Source organism: Neofelis nebulosa, chromosome 1, assembly GCF_028018385.1.
Source record: "Neofelis nebulosa isolate mNeoNeb1 chromosome 1, mNeoNeb1.pri, whole genome shotgun sequence".
Classification (NCBI taxonomy): Eukaryota; Metazoa; Chordata; class Mammalia; order Carnivora; family Felidae; genus Neofelis; species Neofelis nebulosa.
Window position 1 is genome coordinate 137,772,461 of NC_080782.1, and position 19,043 is coordinate 137,791,503.

At 49.0% G+C, this 19,043-nt stretch overlaps 1 protein-coding gene across 6 annotated transcripts in view; it reads left to right on the forward strand.

Annotated features, from left to right (window-relative positions):
• Positions 1-19,043, forward strand: part of ZNF608 (zinc finger protein 608) — a 119,502-nt gene that overhangs the window by 91,337 nt on the left and 9,122 nt on the right. For all 6 annotated transcript variants that reach the window (XM_058737651.1, XM_058737684.1, XM_058737644.1 and 3 more), the window contains 2 exons: positions 14,589-14,676; positions 15,175-17,626. In XM_058737651.1, coding sequence (XP_058593634.1) covers positions 14,589-14,676; positions 15,175-17,626 — 2,540 coding nt within the window. The remainder of the gene's footprint in view (positions 1-14,588; positions 14,677-15,174; positions 17,627-19,043) is intronic.

Here is a 19,043-nt window from a genome sequence, read left to right on the forward strand (position 1 = left end):
TGTGTGGCTGAAAATTTCTTTTTTTAAATTTTTTTTTAATGTTTATTTATTTTTGAGAGAACAGAGTGCGGGCGGTGGAGGGACAGAGAGAGAGACACAGAATCTGAAGGAGGCTCCAGGCTCCGAGCTGTCAGCACAGAGCCCAACGCGTGCGTGGCTCGAACTCACAGACCGCAACATCATGACCCGAGTCGAAGTCAGATGCTTAACCGACTCAGCCACCCAGGCAGCCGGGTGGCTGAAAATTTCCAAAGCAAAAGCTAAGTGGAAAAAGAAAAAAAAAAAGCCGTTTGGTTTTTGTGCTTCCCCGCCCCCATCCAAGAAATTTCGATTTCCAAAATGTCAACATGTGATTTCTCCTTCACAGCGTTCAGTGGGTAGCCTGTTGTTCAGTACTTTCAACAAGGGTTGTGGGGAAAGACCCTTGAAGTGTGGCTGGCTCGTCTGGGCACCCGTTGCCCAGGATTGTTGAGAAACAGACTGGATGCTCTGGTGGCCAACTTCTGTCTGGCCACCACCTTCCCCCTCCCTCTCTGCTGAGAGGCCTGTTTGGGTAGGAAGAGATAATGGTGTGCCTGGTTTTTCTTTCAAAGGGAAAGCCTTTGGGTCCAGTAATTCTGCAACCCCTTCAGAGGGCTGCTGCGTGCTTCAAACGAAGCCCATGTGGGATTGTGTCCTCTCCCTGCCCAGGCCATGCAATCTGTTGCCGGCCGCTCACAGACCCAGCCCCCAGCTTCAGCTGAAAAAGATCTTCAGTTATTTCAGGCAGAGGCCACGAGAAGGAAATAACATGTTTCTATCTCCTTTCTCTAGCAGGCGTTTTCCTGCCCCATGGACTATAATCCCCACAGATATTTGCCATGAAAAAAATATTTAACGCGCCGTATGCCAGCTCCCGAGTGGTGTCCCCATTGTCTGGCCCAACATCACGTGTTCGCATTGGTATTCAATTTAGTGATCCAAAGACTGTTATGGGTACAAATCAGATTTTTTGTCCAAAGTGTGTGCGTGCGTGTGTGTGTGTGTGTGTGTGTGTAATGCTTGGGAGAATTAGAAGGCAACCTGGAAAAGGAAAAGATGATGAAATGTTCGGCCAGGTCTCCTTTCAGTGAAGAGGGGTGTATAAAACATAACCTGCTGATGAGCACCAATTAACTGTGCATTACTTTCTGGAAAAGACTTCAAGCTGGTTGCCCTGCAGGTCAGAGTCAATAAAGACTGAGTTACTAACAATAGCCTTTCTCTCTCACCGAAGCCTTGGACTTAACCCTAACTTCATCAGACCAGAGAAGAAGAGAATAATGCGAACAATAGGAGTCTTGGAGGTTGACTTGGGCCTAATGCTCAGAGGCCGTAAAAGCTGTCAGGAGCTTGATTGATTGGCTCTCACGCCTTAGTCCCCAGTGCAAAGCACTAATGTTCCAGCCTCTTCGGAGAGGGTTGATGTGCCACCTGGGGTCAGAACTTATCAGCCTGCGGGGCTAATGTTTCAGATGAGGCCAAAGTGCGGTCAATAATTTATACGGAAATTTGTGCTTAGAGTCGCAAGGAAAGCAAGTTTTGACTCGAATTCCTGCCTGTTCGGAAGAGAAGCCCAGGTCAACTTTGGCCCTCCCTGCTAACATTGCTGGCGTGTGTGCATCGATAACATTTAAGACAAACTTGAACCACAGAAGAGAATTAGAGCCATCATGGAACGTGTCTGTGGCAGTTACAAGGAGCCAAATGTCAGGAGTTTCAGAACTGCGAGGCGAAACGGGGAAAAGAAACACCAGCCGCTGTGAATGTATTGCAAAACAAAAGGAAATCCCCTCTAGAAGGTAGTAACTAGGTCAGGTTAAATCGTGGTGACTTTGGAAATGGTTAAGCGTCCGTGGGGCGTGTCGGTTTACAGGCTCCGAGGCAGAGGAGGTTCTCGGTCCTGACAACACGGAGAGAAATGTTAGGTGATATCGAGGACAAGAAGACGCGCGAGTATCGGAGAGCAATTCGGTTTCAGCGAGAGGCCTGGAATACTTGATCCCTTCTGCGGAGAAATGTAGCCCAAAGTTAGCATGGTGGCTGCACGTGACTGTGTACGTGGGAGTGTGTGTGTGTGTGTGTGTGTGTGCGCGCGCGCGCGCGTGTGTACAGAACATCTCTGCGTCTACGGAAGCACATGTATTGCCTACACACACTATACAGAAATGGACAGCAGAGCGGTGACACCCGAGCGAGGCTGGTCAATCAATAACCAGCTAAGTTTTGTTCTGCTCCAGCAAAATGATGCCTTGCTCCAGTAAGTGCTAACAAAGGCCCTTTTCCCTGGCTCTGCTTACGGAGAGCACTATTAGTCATGCTTCATTAGGCTTGTTTACAGAAAAGAGCTGGTCTCTAAGCACATTATTGAAATACTTGTAACTCTGCTGGGCTTTATTCTTCCCTGAAAGATAGGGACTTCGGAATGGGGGGGGGGGGATGCCTCTGACCATTGTGGAGAAATCTAGTCTGTTCCGATGGTAACTGGGAAAGATGAGTTTGCCTTTAACGCCTTCAGCATCCCAGGAGCCTGGCTGCTGGGGTTCTCCCCTCTGCTGTCACCATTTTGCCTTTGGTCGTTCAGACCAATGCCAGGCATCCAGTTCCAGTCGCCGTTTCTGAAAACCGGATGTGAGGTTTCCCTGTCCTACGTCCAGAGGGGAGACTTGAGGGATTTGGAACTGCATTTCTCTGTTGGCTGTACTATTGAGTGGTGGCACGAGGAGAGGTCTGTCAGGAAGGAGAACTTCGTGTCGGTTGAAACCGGTGTGGAAATCACACAACTCCTTAACGTTGGAATTGGCAGCTCATGAGACTCGCCAGGATCGATGTGCCGTATGCGCAAGGCCCTGGTCACCAGGAGTCCAGGATAATCTTTGTGGACGCCCAGGTCCGAGGGTGTTTTGCCTGGAAGGAGCCCAGTGGCGCTTGCGGCTGACTGTATTTCTGAGTGCGGAATTCCTAGGATTTTGGCTTCTCCCTCTGCTCTCCTAGCTTGTGACCTGGGGCCCCAGGGGATTTGGAAGATGAGGAAGCCAAAGTCCATTTGCGACGCGACTGCTTTGTGCCAGTGCCCGTGTTAAATGCTTTACAGAGATCACACCTTATTTGATACCCGTACGTATCCTCCCTGTGTTACAGATGAGGAAACTGAGGCACCGAGCACTTTAGTTGAAGGTGAGGCAGCAGCTGCAGAGCCGGTCTTGGGAGCCAGGTGCGTCTGCCTCCAGAGACCTCTTCTCAGGCGCTCGGGATGCTGCGTGGGATTACCAATCACTCTTTTCTTCTGTCTTCCTCCCTAGTCCTCAAAATAAAATTGGCTGCAGACTGAGCTTGATTGGAGTTAATTCCTTCAGCTTTCCTTATTACATTCTGAACCTGAGCCATAATTATGTGGCCTCACTAGAGACTGTGTGAACCCCCTCCCACGCTGCCTTGGGGGCTTGGCCGCTTCCAGGTGAGACCAAGGAGGTCTACCCACGACACAGACCCCACTCACCCCACTGCCTTCAATTGTGAGGGTGCTGAGTCTGGTTCCTCTGACATTTACACCCCTTGTTTCCTTTTTAGATTCTCAGAGTTGCTGACTTGAAGGTGACACACAAAATGTTCCCCTTTGTATGCTGCAGACATGCACAGCCTTCCTGTTCTCTCTCTTTCTCTCATAAACACACACACACACACACACACACACACACACACACACACACACAAGTTCCCTGGTTTTCAGCTGCTGTTGTAAATTGCTATTTTAAATTTCAGCAAGTGGAATAATAGCAGAGTGATCATCTCCAGTAAATGCTGTTGGTCTTTGTAAAGAATAGCTTGTTCAGAGGATTTATGATTTATGGGGGACACAGCTGGTGGCCAGCAGAGCTGTAGGAATGTGTGCTCTCCTGGGCCGGGGAGAGCTCCAGATGAAAAGGGCCCAGAGCTGGCACAAAAGCAAATAAGCGCTCTGACTTTCAATAAAGCGTCATAATTTATATGAAGCCTGGCTCTTCGGTCCCGGAGAGATGCACGCATCAGTAGCAGCCTTTTGATGTGAGCATAATTGCCGATTGGTTCCCACCGTCTCCTTGTAGCTCAAGGATTGGGGATGGTAAGAAATCACTTGAAAACGCAGTCCTATAGTCTATAGTTGTATACACATATTTTGACAAGCAATTCACAAGCATTTAAACCAGGAACTCTGCTAATCACCCACCTAGACTGATCCACAGGAGGTTTGTGAGCTAAGGCTAGGACGCGGAGCCCTCCATATTCCCTTTGCTGAGTCTCCTCTCCTTCCCCAAAGTATATGAGTTTTTCCATCCTTCTGTTTTATTTCCTTGGCATCTTGCTATTTTATTCATCTCGGCGATGACTTGGCCTCCCCGCCTGCCCCTCCCTCCCCTGCTCCTGCCCGTGGAGAGCAGTGAGACAGTAGAGAAACAGACTGGTTTCCCCACCAGGAAATGGGGAGGCCGAGATCCCTGTTAAGCGACCTTCCAAATTCTCATCACCTCACACCCTTCTCCCCACTTTCAGCCCTCGAGTGCTCTCTTTTAGGGGCACTGGTCCAGGGTGGGGCTTGTTGCCTGGAGGATTGTTAATTTTTTGCCTGGTCTTGCTGTTCTGTTCTCTTTACCTGTTTGTGAAGCTGACATCAGGGCTTGTAGAGATCCTGGCCGCACAAGTTGTAAGCTGAAAAGATCCCGCGGTTAGTATTAAGTGCAGGAAACGAAAGGCCTGTCTTCTTTTCAGCTGCTTATCTTCTGTGTCAGGCAGGTCTCAAAGTGGGATTGTGTTGAGGCGGCGTCCTTTCCGCTGACGTGGGGGGTTCTGGTTATGTGCTGTGGGCCTGGGCCCCTTGTACGCGGCTGCCTCCTAAAATGACACTCTTAAGGGAACACCATGTTAGGACGTAATAATAGAATAAGAACCGTATCATTATCGTGGCTCATAGTAAGCCGACTTACTATGGGAAAGATACGTTTCCCAAATTTTGAATGCTTTTATGTGAAGGAAGGAAAAAAAAAAAAAAACACTGATCTCCAGATGAGCTAATAATTCAAGCTTGTGAGACTGGATTGGGGGACAGGAGTCAATTCCGTTACATTTGGCATTGAATCCTGGTCTTCCCGTGAAGAAAGGGAGGAGGGGAATGAGAAATCCTTGCGCTACTCCAAGTGGGGAAACTGTGCCTTAAAAAAGGAGAGGGTTTGAAGAACTCCAAACCATGTATCTAAACTCCTCAGCTCTCAGAAATACTAACGCATGCCTGCAAAAGAGCAGGAGAGAATTCAGGCCTAGAACTTTGCACCAGAAATCGGGTTCCGTAGCTTTCTCTCCACGCCCACCAGCCTCAAGGCATTACTTGCTGGGAAGTTTGATCCTAGACAAGAAATGAAATCTCCTTATACAAGTGTATACCTACAGACGTAGGCTCCGTCTGTGTGCGTGTTGGCTTTGTGCATTTCAGTTATACCAAATGTCTGTCTCAGAAGACTTTGTATTTTTTTGCTGTCCTGTCTCCCCGTTTTTCCCTCTGCCATCATCCCCCGCACCCTCCCCTGCCCTGGCCACTTCATCGTTTATCTTTTTTTTTTTTTTTTTTTAATTTTTTTAATGTTTATTTATTTTTGAGACAGAGACAGAGCATGAATAGGGGAGGGTCAGAGAGAGAGGGAGACACAGAATCTGAAGCAGGCTCCGGGCTCCGAGCTGTCAGCACAGAGCCCGACGCGGGGCCCAAACTCACAGACCGTGAGATCATGACCTGAGCCGAAGTCGGACGCTCAACTGACTGAGCCACCCAGGCACCCCTTCATCGTTTATCTTGTACTTGAGCATATCACTTCAGTTTACTGTGTGTTGGCTGAACCTTAGGAGACCACAGCCTGAAGGGCATCGTCTTGGGATGCAGGGGTGGTTTTGGATGCAGCCCGACTGAGGGTCTGTGACTTGCCGCCCTGTGGAAGGAAGCTTAAGGGGCTCGTGTCCTCCCCTCCTTAGCAACATGGTCACCTGAAACCTGTCCTCCTGCCTACCCTCAGGTGGGAGGACTTGTGGCACCTAAGCAGAAAGTGCTAGAGGAACTGCCTAAACGTTAAGGGCTACGTATTGTGGTGTGAGTGGTTGTAGCGTGTGTGTGTGTGTGTGTGTGTTTATATTTATGTATTTATATATATGTATATATTTATACCTTTAAAAAGTAGCCTCAAGCCATCAAGGACAGTGTTTCTTTAGGCTGTGTATGCCTGTGTAACCTAAAATCAAGTGTTTTTTGTTCTCGTCATGTTTAAAGTTGCTTTGTAAAGATCTCCGTGTGATATATGTTATTTTTCTCTTATGCTCTTTGTTCCCCCCAAATGTCTATAATGACACTTAGGGCATCCTACAATGAGAAAACCTTGCTAAAATATATGTACCAATTATTAAAAGAAGTAAAACATCACTTTCTGCAGTTCACAGGAAGCTCTAATGATCTGTGTTGATTCGAGACACACACACATATATGTGTGTGTGTATATATATGTGTGTGTGTATATATACATACGTATATATATACATATACATACATACATACATATATATATACATACATATATATACACATACATATACACATATATATATATGTATGTGTATATATATATATATATATATATATATACACACTTTTTTTTTTTGAGTTTTATCTTGGGCTCTCAAAGTTTCCATTAATGCCAGAACTTGTGCCTAACATTCGGTGAGTGAAAATCCTGTCACCAGCTGTGCATGTAGGGATGTAGTGTGGGCTCCCATGCAGATGTCTAGGACAGCCGTTCAGTGTTCCCGGAGGTGCCTTACAAAAGCCTTGTTTCTGCTCCCTCCTCTTACCCACAAGACTTTGGAGCAGGCCATTGTGTTTTCCAGAAGTGGGAAAGGATAATGTTACTGGGGAGGCAAGAAAAGAAAAGCAGCAAGAGCCTCTTTTAGCTGACCAGTCAACTGGATATTGACCACCTGTCTTCATGGGAAAGAAATAGATGGCAGTGAATAAGTGAGAGTCTAGTTTTCCAAGAAGCTCAATGATTTTCCCAAATCAATACAGCTCATCAGGCCTCAGAACAAAGGCTGCGGGGGAGGTGACGGTGATGGAAAAACAGCTCTGTGTTCTTTTGTGTATTAACCCATAAGGCCCATGGGGAAACAGGGTTTCTTTAGCCATTCCCCCCCCCCCCCCACACTTCCCCTTTTAGGGCTTATTCAGTGTATTTAGGGGGGAAATCCTTTCAGGTTTTTTTTTTTTTTTTTAAAGATTTCCATAGATGGCATCCCAGTGATCAAATGTACTTTTGAAACAGATGAGGTCTGTTAAGGAAGAATACCATCTTTCAAAACATAGCTTAGAACAGCATTTTGCCATCGCTTTTTGCTTTTTGATGTTCGATTAGCACATTTATTTGGATGTTTGTTCTTGTTATTTGTGGATAGGGCTTGGATGAACCAAAAAGGAATGTCTCCCTGTTCAGATTAACCTCTGGCAAAGAAAGAATCACCACTATTCTCCCATAAGTGAACCTTGTTCCCAGTGCCCTGGAAATAACACCAGACCCTAAAAGGACTGCTGAATTGTCATCTGAGAGGTTATAATTAACGCAGATAGAGGGGTGCCAACGTATTCCAGCGGCCGACAGAGAACGTCTATCCAAACCAGCAATTTTTAGCCCTGCATTCCTTTAATCTTTAAGCGCACTGTGCTTTCCTAAAGTAGTACATTAACACCAGAGCCGTGTGCGTCTGGGGTTTATGACTGGGGTGGCGACATACTAGGGCATAAAGTGTTTCATTACACTTCCCTTTGTTAGTACTGCCCTATCTCCCAAGCCCCGTTGCCGTTCGCTATTTGTTCAGATAAAGCCCAATGTTCAGGGTGACTAATCACAGCACTGTGTTCCAGATGGTTTGATTACAGGATGTGGTTAAAGTGACTCTTCAAACATTCAGCTCAGCAGTAGGGCTCTTTCTGGTCACGTGACCATACTTTTCTTGTCCTAGTGCCCCAGAGATACTTAGCATAGGGAATAGGAAAGTCCCTCTGTGTTTTGGCTGTCAGGTATTTTATTGGCAACCTCCGTTGGAAATTAAATACTTCCCCCAATAATTAGAAACTCAGCTGTGGCCTTTGAAGAGAGATGTTTCTGAAGATGAGATGCTCTGAAGCCAGAAAAAGGAAAGTGTACTATAAAGTGTACTAAAAAGCCAGTGTACTATATAAGACTCAGCTTTTTAAAAAGTACCAGGATTGGATAGAGCAAAACCACAACAATAAACTTCTGGAGGGGGAGGGCGTTTGGGTACAAAGGAATGGTGATAAATCCTACCTTGTACAATAGTCGTGTATTAAAATAGGAGGTAATAGGATACTCGAAATGTCTGGACTTTATCCTGTGCGCAGAAACCAGTTTAGTGTGGCCCCTTTTTATTGTCACTGATGTTTCTACTGGAAAAATATATAGGAAAGGAAAGAAATGTGTAAACTTAAAAAAAAAAAAAAAAGGATTGCAGCACAAATGGGTTACATTTCGGTGTTATTAGAGTGAGGTTTCTGTTTTCTGCATGAGTGCACACGAAGTCCATCCAGATGTGGTAGTCTGAATAAGAGTTCCAAAAAAAAAAAAAGAAAAAAACGATGTCTGATTCCAAATTCGGCGTTTGCAATGCTTGCCAGAGACTTCTGTCCCAGGGATGAGGCACTTTAAAGACTCTGAAACAGGGGCGCCTGGGTGGCGCAGTCGGTTAAGCGTCCGGCTTCAGCCAGGTCACGATCTCGCGGTCCGTGAGTTCGAGCCCCGCGTCAGGCTCTGGGCTGATGGCTCGGAGCCTGGAGCCTGTTTCCGATTCTGTGTCTCCCTCTCTCTCTGCCCCTCCCCCGTTCATGCTCTGTCTCTCTCTGTCCCAAAAATAAATAAAAAACGTTGAAAAAAAAAATTAAAAAAAAAAATAAATAAATAAAATAAAAATAAAAAAAAAAAAGACTCTGAAACAGTCTTTAAACTGTAATACAAACAGAGTTATGCTGATCCACTGGGAAATCAGGCATTTGCCCAGTTCTTGAGGAAACATCTTCACAAATAACCAGCAACAGTAATTCATAAACCATATTTATAACATCTTTGGAGTACAATCTCTCCACAGAGAATTTCTCTCGTCTCTAAGCGAGTGGGAGATGATGCTTATTGAAAAAGTATGGTAATAGTCAAAAGAAGGATCCAAATCTGGACTCCCTTCTGTCACCGTGCCACAGCTTACCAGGGGTTGTGCAAACTCTCTCTCTGTGCCGGGCACGGCGCTCACAGGTGCAGCAGGTGCGGACCCCACCCCCGTGTCCAGAGAGTGTAGTCTGGCCGGAAGAGAGGCGTACCATGTATATGAGGAGTGGAATGTGAAGGGGGGCTGTGTGTGAGGGCAAGGCAGAGAGAGAGGCTCAACAGCGTTCAAACATGGGAGGAAATGATTCGCTGCTTCCTTAATGGACTGAGTGTGGTATTCTTTGGGTGGGCTCTCCTTGTCATTCAGGGTCCCAGGTGAAGGAGGCTCTGTGATTCTCAGCGGGCCTTCAAGGTCACTGCAGTCTCCATCCCAGCCAGACAGAAAGAGGAAGAAACTAGAAGAACATGAACAGGAGATTACTGTGAGCCAGGCCTGTAAGTGGCACAGGGCAGTTCAGTCGCTTAGCTGTCATACACCTGAGTGTGCCACAGACCCACGTCTAACTGGGCTGGAAGCTGAGCCGTGTCCAGCTCTGGGCCCAGACGGAAGCATGGATTCTGGTGAGTGTCCCTTGGCCAGAGGACCAGGCATGGAGTGCTGTGGGGACCCAGGAGGGAGTGACCGTGTTTTGGTGGTGCGCACCATCAGTGGGTGACTGGAGAGCACCCACAGAAGAGACGACATTTGCCCTGTGTCTGTCTTTGGTGCTAACTCATTAGGAATGTTAGCTTTCCTTGGAGGTTTGGACTAGAACAACTTCGGGGGACTAAAATTGTGACCTAAGTAGTGGGTGAAGAAACTCTTTTGGCTGGAGAGGGGAAAAAAAAAAACATGTGAGCTGGAGGTGAGAATGTTACTGTGGTCATTGTGTTTGCCTGGGTGAGAGAGAGGCTGACAGGTGGAGGATGGGTAGACTGTCCCTGCAGGGACACCTCCGGGACCAAGCTATTCAAAGACAGAGTTAAGTTCAGAACCAGGAACACCTTTTGAACAAGATGGATGGAAAATAATAGGGCCGTCCTGGGTGCTAGTAAGCCCTTGTCACTACTAAAAGACGGGAGGGGACACACACACACACACACGTAAGCACTTAGGGCATTGCACCCATCGACTTCCTAATATCATAGCTATTGAGCCCTTGGGGCTTTGGCACACTGTAGTCCTCTCAGACTTTAGAGGCTTGTGACCTTGTGACCTTGAGGTTTCCCCTTCTCTTGTCAACTTGCCTTGTGACTAATTCAGATTCCCATTGTAAGTCGTGTTTGGTTGCCTCAGGTTCACGTACCCGTCCCTGCAACCGTCAGACGACGCTAAGGTTAGGATTACTGGCTCAGGAGCCTTGTCTCCTAGGACTACCGTCTGAGCGCGGACTGTGGGCAGGGCAGGCCCTAGGAAAATCTCTTCCAGGGTCTAGTTTAATATAATGGATCAAGAGGCCTGTTCTGTAGGTGTAGGTGATACGTAAACTATACTTCCCTTTCTGGATTACAGGGTATGCCTGTGTTGGTTGTTACAAGTTTGCAGGCTCTTGAAGAATAGAGTTTGGATGGAGGTCCAGCCAGAACTATGGCTGATTCCATAGCACCAAATAAGTACCTAGTGTATACCCTAAGGATGCACTGTAAATGCTTCATGGGCCTGACCATCTCTCTGGGAGCACTTAACTGCTAAGTATTGACAAGAGCAAATAGTAGGACACTGTGACTGTGGAATCCTGATGAGATAACAGGGCTCTTTTGGCTTGTAGAGGCAACAGGCTTAGGTTTTACAACACAGACCGTGTTCTTCACTGCCCTATAGGTAATACGTTTTATGGGGTAGGGCAGTAGCTTAAATCCTGTATCATCAGTGTGTAGAACAGAGACAATATAAATAAGAAAACCCTGTGTGGTCAGTGAGCACATTCAAACCATCCATTGACGTCTTCAGCTCTCTTCTTACTTAATTGGTAATAATCTTCAGATATTTTCCAAATATAAAACGTTACAGGGCAGGCATTATTTAGCATTTTGAGAATGACCGTGCCCAGTCAGTGGGGAAAAGGGGATGATAAACCTGGCGGGACACTGGAGAATATAAAGACGAAAAAGGCTTGTGTAGAGTGTCCCCAGCACGTGGTTCATGGGTTAGACGTTTGGAAGAACAGATGTGCGTTAGATGAAATATTAAATCTTTGTGGAATAAATGTATATTTATTTCCAATTAATGTAAGGTAAATGAGAACCACAACTCTGCCCAGACTGATGAAAATTCAAAGTGGAACTTTGAAAGGCTTCATTTTCACTTCGGTTATTTAAAAAGTAGAGTCCGCTTTATATGCCCATGGGTTGCAAAGCGCTCAAGATGGCGAGACTTGAGCAAGACCATCAACCATCCGCAGGTTTTGGAGCCCAAACACCACCTTTCTACTTGGCCCCTCACGATAGGATGTTGCATAAACACACGCTCGCTTACAAAGAAACAATACGCTTTGTAGTTTATGCGAGAAGCATTCCTTAAGCCTCCTTGCCAGTTTGGCTGTGTAAACATGTGCCTGTGTACTCTTGCACGTGAATGCTAGGCTGATCGAAGTATACCGTGTGGCGGAAAGAAAAACAGACACCAGCACACGTATTCAATTAGCCCCGCTTGATGGAGACTCTTCAGAATCTCCCCGGGAGTTAGAGCATTTCTTCTGAGCGTGTCACAGACCCAGGGCTTCTAGAAAAACCAGGCTGGCTGATTGAGGTCCTTTTGAAGTTGGGGATGGACTTGACTGACGGCGTTTTCTTTCCCAGCGAGTGCTGATAACGAACGAACCACGCTGCTAACAGTGTCGCTGTTGCCGCCACGCGAGATGTGCCGGGGTGGCTACTAGAAACAGCATCTGGCGGCGGAACGGTTTTCACGGTGCGCCAGCCGCAGCGTGAGCCCAGCCTTTGTGACAGCTCCCAGCGGCAGCCCCACGTCGCCAGGGACTGCTTCCCCGGGTCCTGTCTGGGGACCACCGATCCTGTCCCGGGGGCCGCGAGCGGCCGCGCGTGGGGCGCGGCGGGTAGCCCTGTCGGGGCCGCGCACGCGCCAAGGGTCCCCCCACCCCCCCTTAGTCCCGTGGCGGCGGGCGGCCTCCCGGCCGCCGCCGGCCCCGCGGCCCCTGCCCTCGGCCGAGCCCCTTTATCCCCGGCCGCCGCCTCGAGGCTCCGGGCGGCCCAGCCAATCAGACGCGAGCGTTCCCTGCAGGCGCCGGCCAATCCACGGCCCGCATTTGCTGGAAACGCGAAACCCTTGGGGGAAAAGCAATAACAAAAGCCTTTCACTGCAGACAAATGTTAAGTGTCTGTGCAGACTTTTCCTGTTTTTAATTTTATTACTGCAAGAATGGAGGGTTTGTTGTTTCTTTCATGTTTCCTTTCAAGCAATTTTAATTATACATTTGTGCTACATCAGGGACTCTGGAACGCAGTGCTTCAGCCTCTTGCGTCGCAAGCTAAAATGCGGCAACCTTCTGGCAATACAGATATATTCCTGCACTGTAAATATAGCTGACATGCTAAAGAATTTTAAGCAGCTGCAAAGGTCTTTGACACCACACACAGTGCCCCAGAGAGCACATGATGAGAAAAGCAGCTCCGTCTTCCCCTTCGCCTTCCCTCCCACCCCTCCCTTTTCCTGGAGGGACGTGCTCATAAAGAATCCTTTCCTCCAATTGTTCTGTCTTGTGCAAATTTTGACCAAATGCCTAATTACCATTGATTCTCATCTCAATATGAATTTTTATACTCCGTGGTTTAAAAGAAAATTTTCCTGAGGGAATTAGAATGGAATCAACTGGGATTTCAGGAAATGCTTGCTTTGCTTCATGCTCGTCCCCTCCCACCCCCGACTATTGCTACAGTGAGTAAATTCAGCTGTCACCTAATGGCAACATAGATCATATGGGAAACAATTTTTAAATCTCTTTTAGAGACTTTTGAAAGAAATCCTTCCTTCCCCACTGCTCGGGTCCCAGCCATTCAAATATTTTTACCTGCTGCTAAAACATTTCCCACGGAAATTAGTCTTACCTCGTGAGGTGCCTCTTACCATAAAGGAGTGCAATACAGGGTTTCTATAAAATTCAAAATGGCAGTGAGCAAGTGAGCAAACCAGTTAGAAGTAGACTGTGAGTGATGTCCCTAGGTGTTTGCAAAAGAGAATGGAGGGTAGGTAGGTACCGAAAAGAAAACAAAGGCTCACTTAAGTATTGCGTTGATTGACCCTCGTATTTTATGCGTGTCTCAAAAACCCAGGTCCTTTTAATATAGGCTGTAAAGGGGTGATTAAAAAAATATATGGCACTTGTCCTCTAGAGAAATCAAGAGGATGTTCTATTTTATTTTCCTGTGACATTTAGTATACTAAGTGCACTTAAGTTTAGTAATTCACAGATGCAGTGCTAAATTAAATTGTCTGTCTGCAGAGCAGTTGGGAAAAGCAGAATAGCTTGCAGGAAGCAAGTGTGTTGGTTTTGAGATTTTTGTCTTCTAATCCTCTGTGGCAAATGCTTACTAAAGTTGATTCTAAAGATAACCCCAAGAGCAAACCTATTGTGCACATTTATTTTCTTAAGAGGGCTATTTTAGGAGTCCTTAATATGAAACAAGACCAAACAGTGAAACAGATACCATACCCTGGCTGATTCTTGTCTCACAAAGCCAGAGAGGGGAGGATTAGGAAAGCGAAATCATAGCTGATTGTCCGCTATCTGGACTTTCAGCCCCTGCCCTCCCCTTCTCCTGTTTTTGTGCACCCACCTAATCTTTTCCTAAATAAAAATCACCATTATTTTATATTGTTGAATTGGAAACAAAGCCGATTCCTTTCAGTCACCTTCTGGTTTAAGCACTGGTAACTGGCGCTTAGTTTTTGTTGGCTGCTTGCCAAACGAAAGCAATTATGTGTAATAATAGAAAAATTAAGAGGTGAGTGTTGCTGTTTTACAGCAGGACATGGCAAAAACCATTTCCTTCTGTCAGCAGTATCTTGATTACACTCTCACACGCAGTCTTACCCTTTTGTACCGCATGCACACAGGCATGATCTCTCTCTCTCTCTCTCTCTCTCTCTCTCTCTCTCTCTCTCTCTCTCACACACACACACACACACACACACACACACACACAGTTTCCTGTGGGTTTTCACTTGAGGTCACTGAAACCAGAAAGAGGAAGAGTGCAAACCACAGTTTTTGAAAGCGAATGAGAACAGAATTTTGCTGGTAAAATAACAACAACAACAGTAATAATAATAATAAACTGGAAACAGAGTAATCAGTGCTAACAGTGGTCCTCCTTCATTCCCCATTCCTGCAGGTGTTCTAGTGGTCAATGTCACGTGGAGGAACAAAACTTACGTAGGGACCCTCCTGGACTGCACCAAGCACGACTGGGCCCCTCCCAGGTATGTACGTACGGGGCCTTTTATTTCAGGCTCTGTTTGCTCTCCTCCTTCCTCCGCTTCGCCTCTCCTTCCGCCATCCTCTCTTTGCACAGAAACTATAGAGGTAGATTAATAATGCATAAAAGTCTGCCCGTAATTGAAACCAGGCAAAAGAGAAAGGAGCTGGTGAGGATTGCACACAGTGAAATGCACTCCCTGCCCCTTCGCCCCCTCTCCTTTGTTTTCTTCTTTTCTCAAAATGGGAATTTGAACTGGATTTGAAGCTAGCTACCTGAGCCGTTTTCCTTTGGTGTTCCGAAGAAGAACATACGTCATTTGTTGCCAGTTCTGTGGCAGGGATTAAAACTGTCAGCGCAAGAACAGGGTGTCTTTTCCTCCTCTGGGCCCAGCCCTCGCGCCCCTGGGGTGTTGGCCGCTCTTGCCGGCATTGTGTGCCTCGCGCTGTCTCCCGGCTCTTTGGGGGATGCTCCTCTTGACGTCTGTCGCTTGTTTCCCTAGGTTCTGCGAGTCACCGACAAGCGACCTGGAGATGAGAGGGGGCCGGGGCCGAGGGAAGAGAGCGAGGTCTGCCGCGGCGGCTCCGGGCTCAGAGGCCAGCTTCACGGAGTCCAGAGGGCTGCAGAACAAGAACAGAGGGGGGGCCAATGGGAAAGGGAGGCGGGGCAGCCTCAACGCCAGCGGGCGAAGGACACCCCCAAATTGTGCTGCTGAGGACATCAAAGCCAGCCCCTCCTCCACCAACAAGAGGAAAAACAAGCCCCCGATGGAGCTGGACCTGAATTCCAGCTCCGAGGACAATAAGCCGGGGAAGCGCGTCCGCACCAACTCCAGAAGCACTCCGACCACTCCTCAAGGGAAACCAGAGGCGACTTTTTTGGACCAGGGCTGCTCCTCGCCAGTGTTGATCGACTGCCCCCACCCAAACTGCAACAAAAAGTACAAGCACATTAACGGCCTGAGGTACCACCAGGCTCACGCGCACCTAGACCCAGAGAACAAGCTGGAGTTCGAGCCCGACAGCGAGGACAAGATCTCGGACTGCGAGGAGGCGCTGAGTCACGTGGCGCTCGAATGCAGCGAGCCCAGCGCCAGTCTGGCGGCCTACGACCAGGGGAAGGCGCCGGTGTCGCCCGGCCCCGGGCACCCCCCTGGCACCCCCAAGGGGAAGAGAGAGCTGATGAGCAACGGTCCGGGCTCTGTCGTCGGGTCGAAAGCGGGGAAGAGTTCTGGCAAGAAGAAGGGCCTTCACGGCGAGCTGAACAACCTCCCAGTCATCTCCAACATGACGGCCACCCTAGACGCTTGTTCCGCAGCAGATGGCAGCTTGGCTTCCGAGATGCCCAAACTGGAAGCAGAAGGGCTAATCGACAAGAAGAACGCGGGAGAGAAAGAAAAGGGCAAGAAAGCCAACAACTGCAAAATGGACAAGAACCTCTCCAAACTGAAAACCGCGCGGCCCATCGCCCCCGCCCCGGCCCCCACCCCGCCGCAGCTCATCGCCATACCCACCGCGGCCTTCACGAGCACCACCACGGGGACCATCCCCGGACTGCCCTCCCTCACGACCACCGTGGTGCAGGCCACACCAAAGAGTCCTCCGTTGAAACCCATCCAGCCAAAGCCCACCATCATGGGGGAGCCCATCACCGTGAACCCAGCTCTCGTGTCCCTCAAAGACAAAAAGAAGAAGGAGAAGCGGAAGCTTAAGGACAAAGAAGGGAAGGAGTCGGGGAGCCCGAAAATGGATGCCAAGCTGGGCAAACTTGAGGACGCCAAGGGGGCCGGGAAAGACTTATCGGGGCATTTTTTAAAGGACCATCTCAACAAGAGTGAAGGGCTGGCCAACGGACTCTCAGAGTCTCAGGAGAGCCGGATGGCCAGCATCAAAGCCGAGGCCGACAAGGTTTACACTTTCACGGACAACGCGCCCAGCCCTTCCATAGGCAGCGCCTCGAGGATGGAGTGCAACCCGCTGGTGAACGGGCAGGCGCCCATGGCCCCGCTGCACGTGCTGACGCAGAACGGGGCTGAGACCGCGGCCAAGACCAGCAGCCCCGCCTATTCGGACATCTCTGACGCCGCCGACGACGGTGGGTCCGACAGCCGGTCGGAGGGCGTGAGGTCCAAGGCCGGTTCCCCGTCGGACATCATTTCCAGTAAGGAGGGCGTCGTCAAAGGGCATCCTGCAGCTACAGCACAGTCCTCTCAGATGAAAGAGTCCCATTCTCCCTATTACCATGGCTACGATCCTTACTATTCTCCAAGTTACATGCACCCTGGGCAGGTGGGAGCCCCTGCGGCCGGGAACGGCGGGAGCACGCAGACGATGAAGATCAAGAAGGAGTCCGAGGAGGAGGCCGAAAGGAAAGACAAGGCAGAGCAGCTGGATGCCAAGAAAGCGGACCACAACCCGGCACCCTTACAGCCTCAGCACCAGTCGGTGATCACGCAGCGACACCCAGCGCTGGCGCAGTCGCTTTACTACGGCCAGTATGCCTACGGGCTCTATATGGACCAGAAGTCCCTGATGGCCACCAGCCCTGCCTATAGACAGCAGTATGAGAAGTACTATGAGGACCAGAGGCTGGCAGATCAGAAAATGGCCCAAGCTGGCCGAGGAGAGTGCGACAGGAAAAGCGAGCTCCCCTTGAAGGAGCTGGGCAAGGAGGACAGTAAACAGAAAAGCCTGCCGTCTGCCACAATCTCAAAAGCTCCCTCTACCCCAGAGCCTAACAAAACCCATTCTAAACTAGGGCCGCCAGTGCCTAATAAAACTGAGGAGACAGGTAAATCACAGCTTCTCCCCGGCCACCAGCAGCAGCTTCAGGCCGACAGCTTCAAAGCTAAGCAGATGGAAAACCACCAGCTTATTAAGGAGGCTGTAGAAATGAAATCTGTCATGGACTCTATGAAGCAGACAGGTGTAGACCCAGCCTCGAGATTTAAACAAGTAAGATTGTGGAGCGTGGCCCCCCACAGGGAGAGAGCGAGTCTGACCCTTGGACGTGTCTGGGCTTGATCTGGTTAGCCTTCTTCCCAGGAAATAAGCCAAGGGTTCCTTAGGGTTGGTTCCTTCTCCTCCTGAAACGTATTCGAAAAGATCCTCTCAGGAGCCACTGTGTACCTCTCCAGTGTGCCTAACTCACCCTTGCCTTGTGTTGTGTATGTAGTCAAAGGAACTTCGCACCTGTGCGTCGCAGACTCGTGTTCCGTGCTGGTCACTCGCTGTGAACCTGACGAGGTCCCTTAATTTCTTACTGAGCCCAGCCTGAGGGAATCCTTCCACGTGGCCGCTGAGATCCTGAGTCTGATCTCTACCGCGTTTGTTCTTTCTCGTGTCCACATTTCTCCCGGCAGCCTCGAGGAACATAAGACCGGGGCCTTAAACCCACATTCCCCACTGGGCTCTGTCCTACCACTTGGGGCCCGGATGTCTTTCACACGGTGTCCGAGATGCCTAGGGGTTAAGAGCCCCAACGCGGGGCTCCGTGCCGATCGCCTGTGAGGAGAACAGGGGGGGCTGGGTGCGTGGGCCTCCCGCAGCCATCCCGGAAGCCCCTGCTCGGCCAGCCTGAGGCTCCCCGTGCAGACACCTGAAAATCGGCCACCGTGAAATCACACGTGTGCTCGCACTTTCTGTCACCGCGCACACATCCTGACTCACTACGGTCCCGCGAGAGTTAACGCTGGGGTTTCCCGGCCTCCCGACCCCCCCCTCTCCACTCCCACGCTTTCACCCCTGGTGAATCAGAGCACCAGAATCCTTTCTTGGCGCTCATTTCTGCCCAGAGGTTGAGACTTAGGCCCAAGGTTGAATGTTCTCTCTCAGGACTTAAACACCCAGGGGGTTTTTGTCGTGAATGGGATGGGGGTCGCAGAGGCCTTTTGGGCTCCTCACTTGCCCCAATTCTGGAGGCCTGAATCAGGCCGTGGCTTCACAGGGCTGCGTCAGAACTTGGGGGGTTCTAGATGCCTTTGGTTTCTAAAAGAAAAGCTATGATGTGTGCTATTAATTTTTGAAATTTTGTTTTGATGAAGATGTCTGCACGTGAGATGTGAGCCCCCGTATTAAGCCTCAGCTGCTGTAGTTGAAGAAAATACATTAGGAAACCAAGAGTTTCCATCCCCCCCCCCCGCCCCGTTCCCCATAAATGATGTTACGTGATCTATTCGTGACTCAAATTCACTATTAAGTGGCCTGAGCTGAAGTTTTTAAAATATGTATATGTATTTTAACTTTTATTTTTTGAAAGAGGGAGAGACAGACTGTGAGCAGGGGAGGGGCAGAGAGAGAGAGGGAGACACAGGCTCCAGGCTCTGAGCTGTCAGCACAGAGCCCAACGCGGGATTCAAACTGATGAACCATG